Source organism: Salmo trutta, chromosome 10 (genome assembly GCF_901001165.1).
Source record: "Salmo trutta chromosome 10, fSalTru1.1, whole genome shotgun sequence".
Classification (NCBI taxonomy): domain Eukaryota; kingdom Metazoa; phylum Chordata; class Actinopteri; order Salmoniformes; family Salmonidae; genus Salmo; species Salmo trutta.
Genome location: NC_042966.1, coordinates 15,837,156 through 15,851,136, shown reverse-complemented (window position 1 = coordinate 15,851,136; position 13,981 = coordinate 15,837,156). Strand labels below are relative to the sequence as shown.

Sequence of the window (13,981 nt, the reverse complement as noted above, 5' to 3'; positions counted from 1 at the left end):
TTTGTTACGAAGCAACCGTATCCGAATCTTTGCGGATACAAACAACATCAGTGAAAACATGGACGTGGAGAGTGGTATTTGTCAGGGAAACGAGGATTCTGGTCCCAGTGAGTCCGGCATTAAGATCCCGGACAGGATGCTGAAACGAGAACAAGATAGGCTTGAGGACGTGGAGAGAAAGAAAGAAGCGAAAAATAGCCAGTCTGTCACGGAGGAGAAGAGTGGGTTCTTCACCGCGACGTTCAGTAGTGAAAAGGCGACTATCGAGGAGTTACTGGAGGGCTGTTCGGGGGCTACTGACCGCGCCCTGGCCACTCAAACCTTGGAGGAAGTGACTACTAAAACACAGCTCCTCCAGAAGTTTCTAAACGATAGCATGGTGTTTTTACCGCAGTACGAGCTGAGACAGGCCCAGGCGGCGCTCCAGAAACTACAGAACTCTCTGGCCGAGAAGAGAGACGAGATTCTCCCCAAGAAGAAGTTCGCCTTTAGGTCGCGCGCAGCAAATGCACCCAAAGTAGACCCACCAGCTCCACCTGTAACACCCAAGGATTCTGGCCGAACTAAAGTGGACGGAGCCATAAGCCCCCCAGAGCAGTGTGGCTTCTCCCACTTTGAGGCCCAGGTAACAGTCCCTAACATAACAAGACTCAATCATTTCTTCTGAGAATGTTTGTCTCTAGTCAATTGTGGTTTAGATTCTACTCTTTGCAGGTATGTATCTTAAATGTCTGATGACCACTTTATTTTTGGCAGGTGCTGACCAAGTCAGGGGAGGAGATTAAACAACAGGATGTTCTACTGACCCACCTGACCAACTGCAAGGTCAGACTCCTGGGCTCCCCCAGCACCGTCCACATCAAACACGTCCAGAACTGTGAAATCTTCTCTGGGCCAGTGTCCAGCTCTGTGTTCGTGGACCACTGCACCGGCAGCACCCTCTCCTTCCCATGCCAACAGCTACGCACTCACCACACCACCGACACACAGGTCTATCTGCATGTCACCAGCCGCGCCATCATAGAGGATTGCCAAGGGGTGCGCTTTGCCCCCTTTGCCTGGTCCTACCTGGGTCTGGACCAGGACTTCAAGGTGTCTGGTCTGGACCGGGAGAGGAACAACTGGAACGAGGTGGATGATTTTAACTGGCTGGCCTTAGGTACCCAATCTCCTAACTGGTCTGTCATTCCAGAAACTGAGAGAAGAACTGAGTGGGACTCCTAGAGACATTAGTATACAAAGAGCCTGTCAATCAAACAAATGAAGTTTTCTTATTTTCATTCAGCCCTGATGTGACAAGGCCTTACGTGACTTTGCTTTTCATGCTGATGAGTTGTTCCATAGATGTCCTGACAGGGTTAACCATTAAAAATAAATATTGGGTAATATTCAGTGTGCTGCCTGAAATCTTTAATATTTCCTCACAAGGAGGAAAAAGTTGCTGCATTACTGCTTTCTCACGACCATACTCTGAGCAATAAACAGAATATGTTAACAACAGGTAATGTACTGTAACACAGCTTATTACATGTTCATTTAGTCAGGAAGGACCATCTTAGTCCTTAAATGCCATCTTATGTTTACAAACAGCACTTGTTCTGTCATTATTCTCCCATCTATAGAGCACTAAATACCTCGCTGTATCTGTTCTTCTGACTAAGTGGTCTTGAGTAAATACTAGAGATGTGAATAAAGGGTTTGGCTGACACCAATCTGTCTTTCTTACACTTGTCTTTAATTGTGCATGAAATAATTTACTGAAACAGTTAGGGGTGGTTTCCCGTACACAGATTAAGCCTAGTCCTCAAATTCCTAGGAATCTCTATTGAAAATGCTATTTAGTCCAGGACTAGTCTTAATCTGTGCATGCCCCTAATGGTTTCTTCCCCTTTCCACATCCTGTCCCCACTCTTCCCATGAGATAGCTAACTCATTTGAGGTCAATATCATACTGCTGTAGTGACAGTGCTGATCTCCGCCCTCAGGTACACTAACACCAGTATGCTCTTCTGGTTTCTCTGATCTCTTGCTCTGTCACAAGTTCTGCCAACTACTGAAGGTGTCATCAGGTCTGCTGGCCTGTTGTGCGTCATAGTCCTGTTAGTGTAGACACAAACACCTATGGCTTAATCTGCTTGCTTCCTTACTACAGGTGAGAGACGGGCAGGTTGTTGTTATTGACTGCTCAGTGTAGGTGGAGTTAAGTGGGTCATGGTGAGTCTGAGGGGCTTACATGGTTTTTGGGTGGTTTACTGAAACATCTTAGGTGACTACACTGTAAACATTCTTCCTCGTCTGAACCCAGGGACACCTTCCAAAAGTGCAGCACGGCGTAGTTCCACGTCTCCACTCCACTCTCCGTCAACCGTTAACTGTCCGTTAACTGTGCATTCGATCAGGGGGACAATGACCATGTGAGCATTCAAAACAATTATGTCTCCTGGCAACAGCTTACAGCCAGGCTCATCTTCTGGAGAGGGATTTCTGTAAATGGGATCAGGCTACGTACAGGGGATTATCATGACGCACCTCCCCTCCGCCTGGAATCTGGAGGATCTTCCTCAATCCTCTTCCAACCAGTGAAAGGAACATCACGATTAGCCTCACCTGTTGATTTCAACGTTTTTGGAGGGAAAGTTTAGAACCAAGGCAAGGGGGCAAGTGTGACCCTGTGTTCTGTCATCTGTCTGGGTGAGTATTCTTTGTAGGGTCCGGCCACTATGGGAGAGGAGAGGGCCCTGAAGGAATAACCGCACTCCTCTTTCTTTACCTCTGCTCCTTCTCTCTGGGATGGATTACAGATCCTTGCCTGAGCTGACAGTCCTGCACTGCTGGATGAGCTGCAGGAGAGACTGAGAGACGAAGAGAACGGCTGAAACCACCTTACAGGGAATCAACGGTTCAAACCGCTTAACGAGAACAGCTGAAACTCCGCTGGCTGGGACATCCAGAAGAAGGACCAGACCTTAGAGCTATATCTCATCTCAGTAGTGTCTTTTCCTTGTGTATAGGTAAGGAATATCCCTAGGTTGCCACCATGGCACTAATGGTAGTCAAGTTTGACCTGAAGAAGCGGGTGAAGCTAGCCCAGTTCCTATGGCTGATGTACTGGTTCTCAGTGATGGCAGGCGTGCTCGTCTTCAGCATGGGGCTGTTCTTTAAGATCGAACTGCGTAAGCGCTCGGAGATGATGGACAACAACGAGAGCCACTTCGTTCCTAACTTACTAATTGTCGTGGGGCTGCTGGCTTGTGGGATCAACGCCATGGGTGGCAAGATCTGCTACGACTCCTTAGACCCTATCAAGTTCTCCAGGTGGAAGCCTATGCTCAAACCCTTCCTACTCTCCTGTGTGGCTTTCAATTGTCTCCTGGTGCTGACGGCTCTGCTCTGCACCCTGATGAGGATTCCTCTCCAGTTCACGCTGGCCGAGGGCCTGAAGAACGCCCTGAAGTTCTACAAGGACACAGACACACCGGGACGCTGCTACATGAAGAGGACTTTGGACCAGATGCAGATTGAGTTCCGTTGCTGCGGCAACAACAACTTCAGGGACTGGTTCGAGATCCAGTGGGTCAGCAACCGCTACCTGGACTTCAGCGCCAAGGAAGTAAAAGAGTGAGTCATGATATTAGCGACAGCTCTAGGATCAGTTCTAAAGCTATCCCAACCCTATCCCTAACTATTAGGTGGTTATAATGTAGTGATGTAAGTTTTTTTTAAGTAAGAGGCCTATATATTAGGCCCACACCAACAAATGGCATGAATGGAGATTGTAGGGTTAGGTTATGGTGAGTTCACTGTTCTTAATGGGTGTTCAGTATAAATGGATTGCAGGTGCAAGGAGGGGGGCTGTAAGCAATGTAAAAGGGTCACGTTCGATTATAAGGTAAAGGAGGGATTACAGGTTCAGTGGATTTGAGGTTTTAGTGTTAGAGGTGGTGATGGGGCTGTGCATACGTGTGGGTTGGTTTTCGATTTACGGGAGGTGAGGGGGATTCAGTGTGGAGTAATAACGAAAGTGGTTGGTGGGGAGGGAGGTGAGCTTTCTGTGAGAGTTGAAGGGGAATGATGTAAGGGTTTGTTTTACAGTGTATGGGTGTAAGGTGTGTTTGGGTGCAGGTGTTTCAAGTGTTGGTTTTCAGTGTAAGTGATATCAAGTGTGTGGTTGTAAAAAGGGACAGTTTTCATTGTAAGTGTTCTCAGGTGTGCATTCACCATGTGTGCGAATGTGTGTGTGAGCCTGTGAGTTCTTAGTGGCCAATCTTCTTGTACCACATTTCCTCATCCTTCAGGCTTATGTGCTAACCAATCAACATGCGGCCTGGTGATGGTCTGGGAGTAGACCTGTCTAGAGAGAGAGACAGTGTTAGCCAACAAGGCCTTGCGTAGAGACAGTGATTGGCCAACCATTCACTTACGAAAATTATTGACCAATAAGGGCTTAGCTAGACACAGTGATTAACCAATAGGACCTCAATGAGATATTAGCTGCATGCTCTTTTGATTCAGGGTTGATGATGACGATGATGGGCTATGGGCTGTTAAAGGACCACATCTTAGTCCTGCCTAAATTGCTTATCTTTCAGGAAACAAATTATCTAAAGCAGGGCCTGCAAACCCTCTTCCTGGAGATCTATGCACGTTTTGGCTCTAGCCCTACTGTAATACACCTGATTCGGCAAATCAAGGTCCTGCTAAGTGTTTCCCACCCCTGATCTGTGTCAGCGTTAACCTACAGTGTCAGTACTCCCAACAGAGTGTAATTCCATGTCCATATTGTTGGGAATGACTGGGAATGATCTGTGTCCCTGTCACATTTTTATTTAACCTTTATTTAACTAGGCAAGTCAGTTAAGAACAAATTCTTATTTACAATGACGGTCTAGGAACAGTAGGTTAACTGCCTCGTTCAGGGGTAGAACAACAGATTTTTACCTTGTCAGCTCGGGGATTCGTTCTAGCAACCTTTCAGTTACTGGCCCAACACTCTAACCACTTGGCTACCTGCTAGGCTATCACACCACCCTTTCCATAATGCTAATTTAGAACTGCCCTACACCTGTCAATCACAATTGAAACCCCACCACCAGACCACCCAAAGGCCAAATGCACACTTCCTCCTACAGAATCAAAGATTACTGCTGTCACAGTCAGTCCATTCAGTCTCACTTTGTTAGGATAATCCTCATCTACTCAGACGATCTACAAACTGCATGATTGATTAGCCGTCAACTACAACTCTGTTGACAAGCCACAACGAGGTTTACTACTACTGTATATCCAGCCATCTATTAGCTAGACTAATTCCATTTAGGCAATTCATCTTCATTCAAAGTAATGGATCAATCATCAATTTATGAATACAATTTCAATACATCCTGTGAAATGCCCTCTCAGTGTAGGAGAGGAAAGTAACTCTGGGAGAGATCATTCATAAGTGGTGTGCAGCATGATTTTCCATATCCTTTTGCTGTAATTTCGGAGTATTTGGCAGATATACTGTATGTGCATCTTTCCAAGGAAGATGTGTCCTCCAAGAGTTGCTGAATGTTTTTCTCATCTTCAGTGTGCATATCTGTTTATGTTGGAAAGCGAGGTATAGTGGAAGTATTATTGTTCCTTCCCAATGTGAGCAGAGTTCTTGGCTCAGGCACCTTTGTTGGAAAGCAAGTGACAGTATTAGTTTTCCTTTGCACTGTTTCTTCCCAAAGCCAGTGTGAAGACACCGTGTTCACAGTAGGGAGGAGCTAATGGGGTTAATCCCATTCAAACAGCATGTGAGAGACTGATAGACCTTCATGATCCTCTCTTTACCAGGTACACTGTGAACTGATTTCAGCTCTGAGTCAGAAACAATGCAAGCACTGTAAACCCTCTATCATGGATACTGAATGAAAAATCAGTGTTAGGTTGTGTCAAGGTATGAGTGACTTTGTTGTAGATGTTCTTTCAGCCTAAACCTACCTTTCTAAATGCTGGTAGTTCACTAGCACTTCCTCACACTTACAGTACATGATGATAGATGGATTGGGTAGCACTTTCATATATTACCCTGACCCTAACCTCTGCCCTCTGACCTTTGCCCTCTGACCCCCATTCGCTTCAGCAGTAATGTGGATGCGAAGTACCCAATGGATGGCTACCTTTTCACTCCCCTAACCCCATAAGACCTTGAACCTAGCACACAATGCACTGACCCTAACCCATAATACCCTAACCTCTGTCCTTTGCCTTTTCACCCCCAGTCGTATCGGCAGCAACGTGGATGGGAAGTACCTGATGGATGCTGTTCCATTCAGCTGCTGTAACCCCAGCTCCCCTCGGCCCTGCATCCAGTACCAGGTGACCAACAACACGGCCCACTACTCCTATGACCACCACACTGAGGACCTGAACATCTGGAAACGGGGCTGCAGCGACGCACTGATATCCTACTACGGAGGCATGATGAACACCATAGGAGCCCTGGTGCTTCTGGTTGCTATTCTGGAGGTAAGGAAAATACTCCCCCTTACTCGCTTTTCAAAGGCGTGGGGTGATTATTTTGTGATGGCGTTCATCACTGAGAGATGACAAAGTTGCCCCAGATGCCTGGCTAGATCCAGAGTTCCTCCACCCCTCCATCACTCCTGCCTTAGTCATGTTTCCAGGTCATGTGCGGTCTGCTGCTACACCTGCTGCTCTCTTCTATAGAGGCTGCATCACCTGCTAGGCTTACAGCGGTACACACAGACACACGCGTAGAGGCAGCTTCACCTGTAAGGCTTACAACAGTAGTACACAGGGCTGGTAACTAGACTGCTGTACTGGTAATCCTGTGGGCCCGTGTGGATGCAGGCTTTCACAACAACCAAAGCAGACTAATTAAGACTAATTAAGTCCATATTGAAGAAGATTCTTGGTTGGTTAGTTGAATCAGGTGTGTTACTGATTTTGGTTGGCGCAAAAGTCTATAACCCCCATCGGCCTACGCAGACAAAAAAGCAAAATGGCTGCCCTTGAACAAGCGCTGTTTGTCTCTTGGTGCAACTCACTCTTTTCAGAATAAATTATCTGAAGAAGTATGAGAGAAGTGTTACTATACATTTTTAGCTGTTTTGGTATTTGTAAAACATATATTACTAAGGACAGCAAATCTCTGTTCTAGAAATCTTACAGTACTTAATATGTACTGAAAACCTGGACTCAATCTGCTGAAGCTTATCAGGGACAGAAACAACCATGGCTATCTCTTACCTGGAATAGCCATGGTTACGCAACTGTCTCCATGGTATTACCTTACGATAGCCTTGTGAGAGGTGGAGTGATGTCTTAATTTGGGGGAGGGACCAATTATGGAAATCAGACTCCTGATCAAATACTGGGGGTTATAAAATGACCAATCAGAAACACAGATAGTGTAGAGGTAAAAAAAAAAAAAAAATATTTACTTCTGTACGCTATGCTACTACATTAGCAAACTTATGATTGCTTTTGCTTGTTGTTGCTTTCCCTGTTAGTGTGATTCTCTGTTTTTAACTCCGTGCTTCAGACTGGTTTGATGTGTTTATGTGGAACATATTCAATTGTCAAATGCTGATTGGTGTGATCCATTACCTACAGCTGTTAGTGCAGGCTGAAGTGTCTATCACTCTCTGGGTCTACCCCTGTAGGTTGGTTAATGTAGGGTTAGACTTAGTTATGGTGGGTTTTCACTTTCAGTACAGCTAGCTCTTACTTCAGGCCAGGTGTAGCTCTTCACACACGCTAGCTGTAGTCCTAGTCCAGTCTAGCTGTAACTAATATGTCTCTCTTTACCCTCTGTAGGTTATTGTGATGATCGGCCTCCAGTACGTGAACACGTCCCAGTGCAACCTGGCCAACCCAGAAGACCCAGAGAGTGAAAGCGAAGGCTGGATCCTGGAGAAGACGGTGAAGGAGACGTTTACTGACATCATGGACAAGATGAAAGCCATGAGCAAGGGTAACGCAGTGGAGGAGGGCGGAGTGGATGGTGTTGCCACGGTGAGCTGATCAAGATATGCCCACACAAACTGAGACCACTCCCACCAAAGGGAAGAGAGGGAGATTGACCACCTCCTTTGCATTTATTACACAAAATACACACATATGTGCACAACACACACGATTCTGGCCATCTGAAGGGAAAACTAAAATGGACACAAGTGGACAGATCCTGAGTACATGCCAGCACATAGGATATTTTGAATGTACGAATGCATGAATGTATGTGTAAGTTATATTATAACCAATTGATAAATTGACTTTCCAATATGCCCTCCTCCACCCCAATACACACACACACACACACTCACACACTCACAATACACTTTTTCTAAACCTCATGATTTTTCAACACACACTCCCTCCAACCCCAGCTTTGTTAACCTGCGAAGCAGTTCCCATTTGATGGGATGCTCTCTGTGTGTTTTCTAACATTCTGTATAATTCTGCTCTATTTCATGTTCATATTTTACAACTTTATTTGTACCCCTTTTTTTTACAAAACGAGAGGAAAAACATCAAAACACTATACACTGTCATGAAAATGCATAACGTCAGATGTTTGCATTGTATTGAGAATATATATATATATATATATATATATATATGTATGTGTGTGTGTGTGTATATATGTATGTGTGTGTGTATATATATATGTGTGTGTGTGTGTGTGTGTGTATATATATATATATATATATGTTAAGAGTAAGGTCAGGAAAGCAGGTATGTTGCGTTTTAAGGATGGTGTGGGGCTGGTGGTTGCTACGCGACCCTCCATCCCAGAAAGGAGGTTAAAGTGGAAAGGTTAATTGATCACCCAAGGACCAGAGAGTTTTATCTTAAAACATTTTGACCCACCTGTAGAATACACTTTTTTTATTAGCAAATTCCAAAGAAATGGACTGAAACACCTCAGACATCACCTCTTTAAAGTCCTTCCTCTCCTACCATTACCTTGAGGGATGGAGGGGGGCTGGAAACTCGTGGGGTAGGGGAGGTGGAAACATTTCCTGATGGTGTTGAAGTTTGGGGTGCACTGCTGGAGGATTGGAGGGGCTATAGGAGACGAGGCATGGGTGAAAGTGGCAGAGGTGAACCAGGGGTGACCCCAAAACTTGAGGAGGACATTTGAGATTGGCAGCTAAACCCCTGAGCTCCAACCCCTGAACTCTGACCCCAGCCCCTGCTCTGTGACATCACTCAGCAGGTCCAATCAGCATTTCTCTTATTGGACCGTTGAGTTACTGTATATATCACACTCACTGAGTTCCTGTACATACCTCACTCATAGGCCAACGCCCGTGCTACTGTTATCTTTGTAAATAGTCTAGTATTGATACATAACTTTTTCTAAACAATGTAATTAATATAAATTATTTTATTTACTTGAAAGAAAATGTGTTTTGCCATGGGAAATCAATCTGGTTTTCTTTCTGTATGTTGTGTAGAAAGATGATAAGACCATTGTGTAAATTTGAATAAAGGAAGTTAGCCCCATGAAGTAGAGTGTTGTGTTGTTTCTACTTAAGACTGATCAGAGATCAAACAGCAATGCCTTCTGGGAACTCAGCAGGGCACCTGATTTAGCCAATTGGATCATGGTAATCATCAGATTATAGCGATCACATGGACACAGGACAACCCTGCACATGGAGGTTGAAGGACGAAGGTGTGTATGTGCTCTGTGACTGTGTGTTCTGTGATTTTAGATTTGATCTATTACTTTCTATGTGTTTCTATTAGTTAGGCAAACAACGGATCCACCATTAACTACATTACAAATTGCAATGTCATTATTCAAGCACCTTTGTAAGACTTGATCTGACTTATTGAATTGTCTAATTCTCAAATTGCCCATGACATTATGTGATTGTCTGTGTCGCGCTGTAAGAAGTAAGTCTCATAAATCTATAAACTAACTCGACAACGCCAGAGCCCAGTCATTCATCTAAGCATTCATTGACCAACAGAGATACAACCTTATTCACCTATGGGCGATCATCACATATTTTGTCAAGTAAGTTTCCAACCAGCGCCATGGGGCCAAATTCTGTTTTACTTTGCTGTATATTTATAAATCGGCATATACCAGTGCCTTCCGAAAGTATTCACATCCCATGTCTTTTTCCAAATTGTATTGTGTTTCAAAGTGAGAACCTTGATTTGTACCAACAATCAAGGTTCTGATTCCACGTTAAGTCAGAGGGTAGACCTGTAGAGGGCTATATGGATGGCAGGACAACAGTACTTGTTATTTTGGTATTGTGCTGTACCAGGTATAATGGAGTAGTTAGCTAGTGAGTGGGGTCCTGAGAGGTAGTTAGTGGGTGTGTGGGGTAGTTGCAGGCACCGGTAAAGAGGCCAACAGTAGGTGGTGTTGTGGTTAATCAGCAGCTCTGAGCAGATAAGAGGCCTAAAGAAGCTTTGGATTAATATTATTAGACATCAGCCTGGAGAACAGCTGAACGGCCCTGGACATGCATCACTAAGGGAGGGAGGGTGATGGAGGAGGTGTGGAGGGAGATAGAGAGGGCGATGGGGTGAGGCTGGAGAGTGTGAGGTAGAGAGAGAGAGGTTCTCACTACGCTCAGAGCCAGAGCACGCTGCTTAAACCACTGCTCCACGGCAGTTCACAATTGTCTAGCAAGCAGGGAGTGTACTTGATGATATTAAATGGAAACAGCACTTTTTTTATCCTTTAGTTTTATGCTTTCCCCAAACCATAGCTCCAACCTTAACCACTCTGAATTAACACCTAAACGTAACCCTTTGAGTTGTTTCTGTTTTAACCCTGTAACCAAGTGGAATGAACCCTGTAACCACACGTAATTAATGGATAAAAAAATGTATGTTCATCCAATTACTTCAAATTCCGAAGTAAAACTTTGAGATCAAGTTGCAGGCTATATAGGTGTTTTAGGGTTAGGGTGGGTAAAGTGGGTTAGGGTGGGTAAAGTGGGTTAGGGTGGGAAAGAGGGTTAGTGCTAGATGGATCAGGTGGGTTTATGGTTAGTGAAAGGGTAGGTGAAAGGTGTGTAGTAGGCAGGGCTAAAAGTAAGCCAAAACTGTCCGGTACTGGCAAAATAAATATTGGGGGTACACCATACCGGTAAAACATGAGCCTTTTCACAATAATTAAAACACATTCCAATAACACTGTAGGCTGCTACATTATTTATCATTACCACATGTCAGTCACATGAAAAATGAGTGAATAGACTTGAAAACTTGTTGAATACTCTCCAAAATGCCATGTGCATTGACACTGACATTTTTGCCAATGCATACTGAGATGAGTGTCCGAGAACGAGATGAACGCAGGCAGTGTATTGTTTACAATTCAGCTTACAAGACTTGACTAGGCCTAATGACTGATAATAGCCGAATAACCGAATGTCAGTCATGACACTTTTGGTGTTTTGTAAGTGATGTCTCTTTGCATTTATCGAAAGGCACTGTATGGATGCGGGAATTATTTTAGAGTGGAGTAGCCTAACATACTGAACAAAAATATAAACGCAACATGCAACAATTTCAAAGATTTTACTAAGTTACAGTTTATAGAAGGAAATCAGTCAATTTAAATATATTCATTAGGCCCTAATCTATGGATTTCACATGACTGGGCAAATGCTCAGCAATGGGTAGTCCTGGGAGGGCATAGGCCCACCAACTTGGGAGCCAGGTCCATCCACTGGGGAGCCAGGCCCAGTCAATCAGAATTAGTTTTTCCCCACGAAAGGGCTTTATTACAGACAAAAATACTCCTGCAGGTGAAGAAGACAGATGTGGAGGTCCAGGGTTGGCATGGTTACATGTGGTCTGCGGTTGTGAGGCCGGTTGGATGTACTGCCAAATTCTGTAAAACGATGTTGGAGGCGGCTTATGGTAGAGAAAATGAACATTCAATTCTCTGGCAACAGCTCTGTTGGCCAATTGCATGCTTCCTCAAAACTTGAGACATCTGTGGCATTGTGTTGTGTGATAAAAGTGCACATTTTAGAGTGGCCTTTTATTGTCCCCAGCATAAGGTTCACCTGTGTAATGATCATGCTGTTTAATCGGTTTCTTGATATGCCACACCTGTCAGGTGGATGGATTATCTTGGCAAATGAGAAATGCTCACTAACAGGGATGTAAACATATTTGTTCACAAAATTTGAGAGAAATAAGCTTTTTGTGTGTATGGAATATTTCTGGGATCTTTTATTTCAGCTCATGAAACATGGGACCAACACTTTACATGTCGCTTTTATATTTTTGTTCAGTGTAGTTGGAATAGTAACTAAAGTATGGACATTGACTTTAGGCCTCACATGTAGCCAATTATACTTCTGCAAAATGAAGTGTCCCTCGTAATAAAATGATAGACCATATTTAAATTTCCGTCTCGGGAACAGAAGTGGAGAAATATTATTTCTTTATTTATGGACCTTGAGAGAATGCGAATGCACGCTTACGGACGTATTGTGTTGCCTAAACGTGCAAATTCTTTCAGTGACATAAAAGCTTGACGTTACTTCATTTTTAACCACATAGAATATGCTTCCAAGACGAACTGAAATACTATCAGAAACATGTTGGATTGTTTTCACAGCTATTCATTTCCTTAAAACCGGTCAAACTGATGTCATTTGGAAATCTCCCTGGTCCCTAAACGGTCTCGCTCCCTGAGATAAGCAGAAATGAAAGAGTCAACTAGATTGTCGATAATGCATTTATCATTATATTGATTTATGACATTTATTTAGTATTCTAGGCGAGCATCAAGTAATGACAGAAGAGAAGCTGCATGTATCTAAATATAGAAAAGATTACAAAAAATTGCCTATAAAATATCGGAAATTATCAACAGAAGAATATCTAAATGAGGATTTTAAAAAATTATCATGCACCTCTTGTCCTTCCGCCATCCCTGAGTAACTTGCGCAGGTAGCCTACATGAGCCCTTTGAAGAAAATGTTTGACAATCACATGACTGGTTGTGTTTATGCCAAATTTACAACCAAGTGATTAAGCATTATCACCAAAATGGAGGAGGCAAGTGAAAAAGTGAGAAGGTAGGGAACTTGTTTCCCTGCCATATATTAAAGATACAAATTGGCTGAAAGGAATTGGCATAACTAGAAAAATATACCAGTTTCATTTGAGGACAAAAATGTTGACAGCTGCGTCATACAGGTTGCAAAATAAATGGGAAGAGATTTTCGATTCCATGGTTTATGAACAGGTACAAAACAAAACACTTGATTCAACACTTAGAGTTTTTCAATTTACATTATTATATACAATTCTTGCCACCAACAGAATACTATATATATGGGGCATACAACAATCTGAGCTCTGTAGATTTTGCTGCAAGGAGACAGAATCACTAGATCATTTATTCTGGTATTGCCCCTATGTAGCTTGTTTCTGGTCACAGGTTCAGGGATGGTTAAAAAACCACAACATGCACTTAAAATTAACCTTACAAATAGCATTGTTGGGCGATCTGGAAAGCCATAGTCAATCAATAAATAATATAATAATACTCGTAGGAAAGGTTTTCATCTTTAGCTCACAATCTGTGGATACTATACGATTAGAAAGCACTAGCGGTTCGGGGGGGGGGGGGGCAGTGCCCCTGTGACAACAATTTTGGACCCCCTTGTGGCCCCCCTAAATGTGGAGTATGAAATCATTTTTACATAACTCATTTTTGCTATCATTCTTTTTTTCATCCGTTATTAGAGTGGCAACGCGGAACACTAATTTAACCCACACATTTTCTAGAGGGACGGCTTTAGGTGGAACACAACAGTATCGTATCACATGCATCTGCATTATGAACATGGTCTTCTGCCTGCTAATGCCTGCAATGCAGTGAAGAAAATGATATGACAACAATAACGTCTAATGTAACTGGCCCCTCTAACAATACAACTGGCCCCAGCTTGGAGAGCTCTTTGGTCTTGGCCATGGTGGAGAGTTT

The 13,981-nt window shown here is 43.6% G+C and overlaps 2 protein-coding genes across 2 annotated transcripts; both read left to right on the top strand.

The window, feature by feature from the left end:
* The first annotated feature begins 5 nt into the window (after positions 1 to 5).
* Positions 6 to 1,713, top strand: LOC115201221 (tubulin-specific chaperone C). Its single transcript, XM_029764657.1, has 2 exons — positions 6 to 625; positions 757 to 1,713. The coding sequence occupies exons 1-2, from the start codon at positions 59 to 61 to the stop codon at positions 1,222 to 1,224; spliced, it is 1,035 nt and encodes a 344-aa protein (XP_029620517.1). The 5' UTR covers positions 6 to 58; the 3' UTR covers positions 1,225 to 1,713.
* Positions 1,714 to 2,588: 875 nt separating this feature from the next.
* On the top strand, positions 2,589 to 8,566 carry LOC115200851 (peripherin-2). The gene is made up of 3 exons (XM_029763971.1): positions 2,589 to 3,618; positions 6,249 to 6,495; positions 7,810 to 8,566. The coding sequence occupies exons 1-3, from the start codon at positions 3,038 to 3,040 to the stop codon at positions 8,014 to 8,016; spliced, it is 1,035 nt and encodes a 344-aa protein (XP_029619831.1). The 5' UTR covers positions 2,589 to 3,037; the 3' UTR covers positions 8,017 to 8,566.
* Positions 8,567 to 13,981: the final 5,415 nt, after the last annotated feature.

Coding starts and splice junctions, on each gene's coding strand:
- LOC115201221 (XM_029764657.1), top strand. CDS start 59: ATGGACGTGGAGAGTGGTATTTGTCAGGGAAACGAGGATTCTGGTCCC. Junction 626..756: donor TCTCCCACTTTGAGGCCCAG/GTAACAGTCCCT, acceptor TATTTTTGGCAG/GTGCTGACCAAGTCAGGGGA.
- LOC115200851 (XM_029763971.1), top strand. CDS start 3,038: ATGGCACTAATGGTAGTCAAGTTTGACCTGAAGAAGCGGGTGAAGCTA. Junction 3,619..6,248: donor AGCGCCAAGGAAGTAAAAGA/GTGAGTCATGAT, acceptor TTTCACCCCCAG/TCGTATCGGCAGCAACGTGG. Junction 6,496..7,809: donor TTCTGGTTGCTATTCTGGAG/GTAAGGAAAATA, acceptor TACCCTCTGTAG/GTTATTGTGATGATCGGCCT.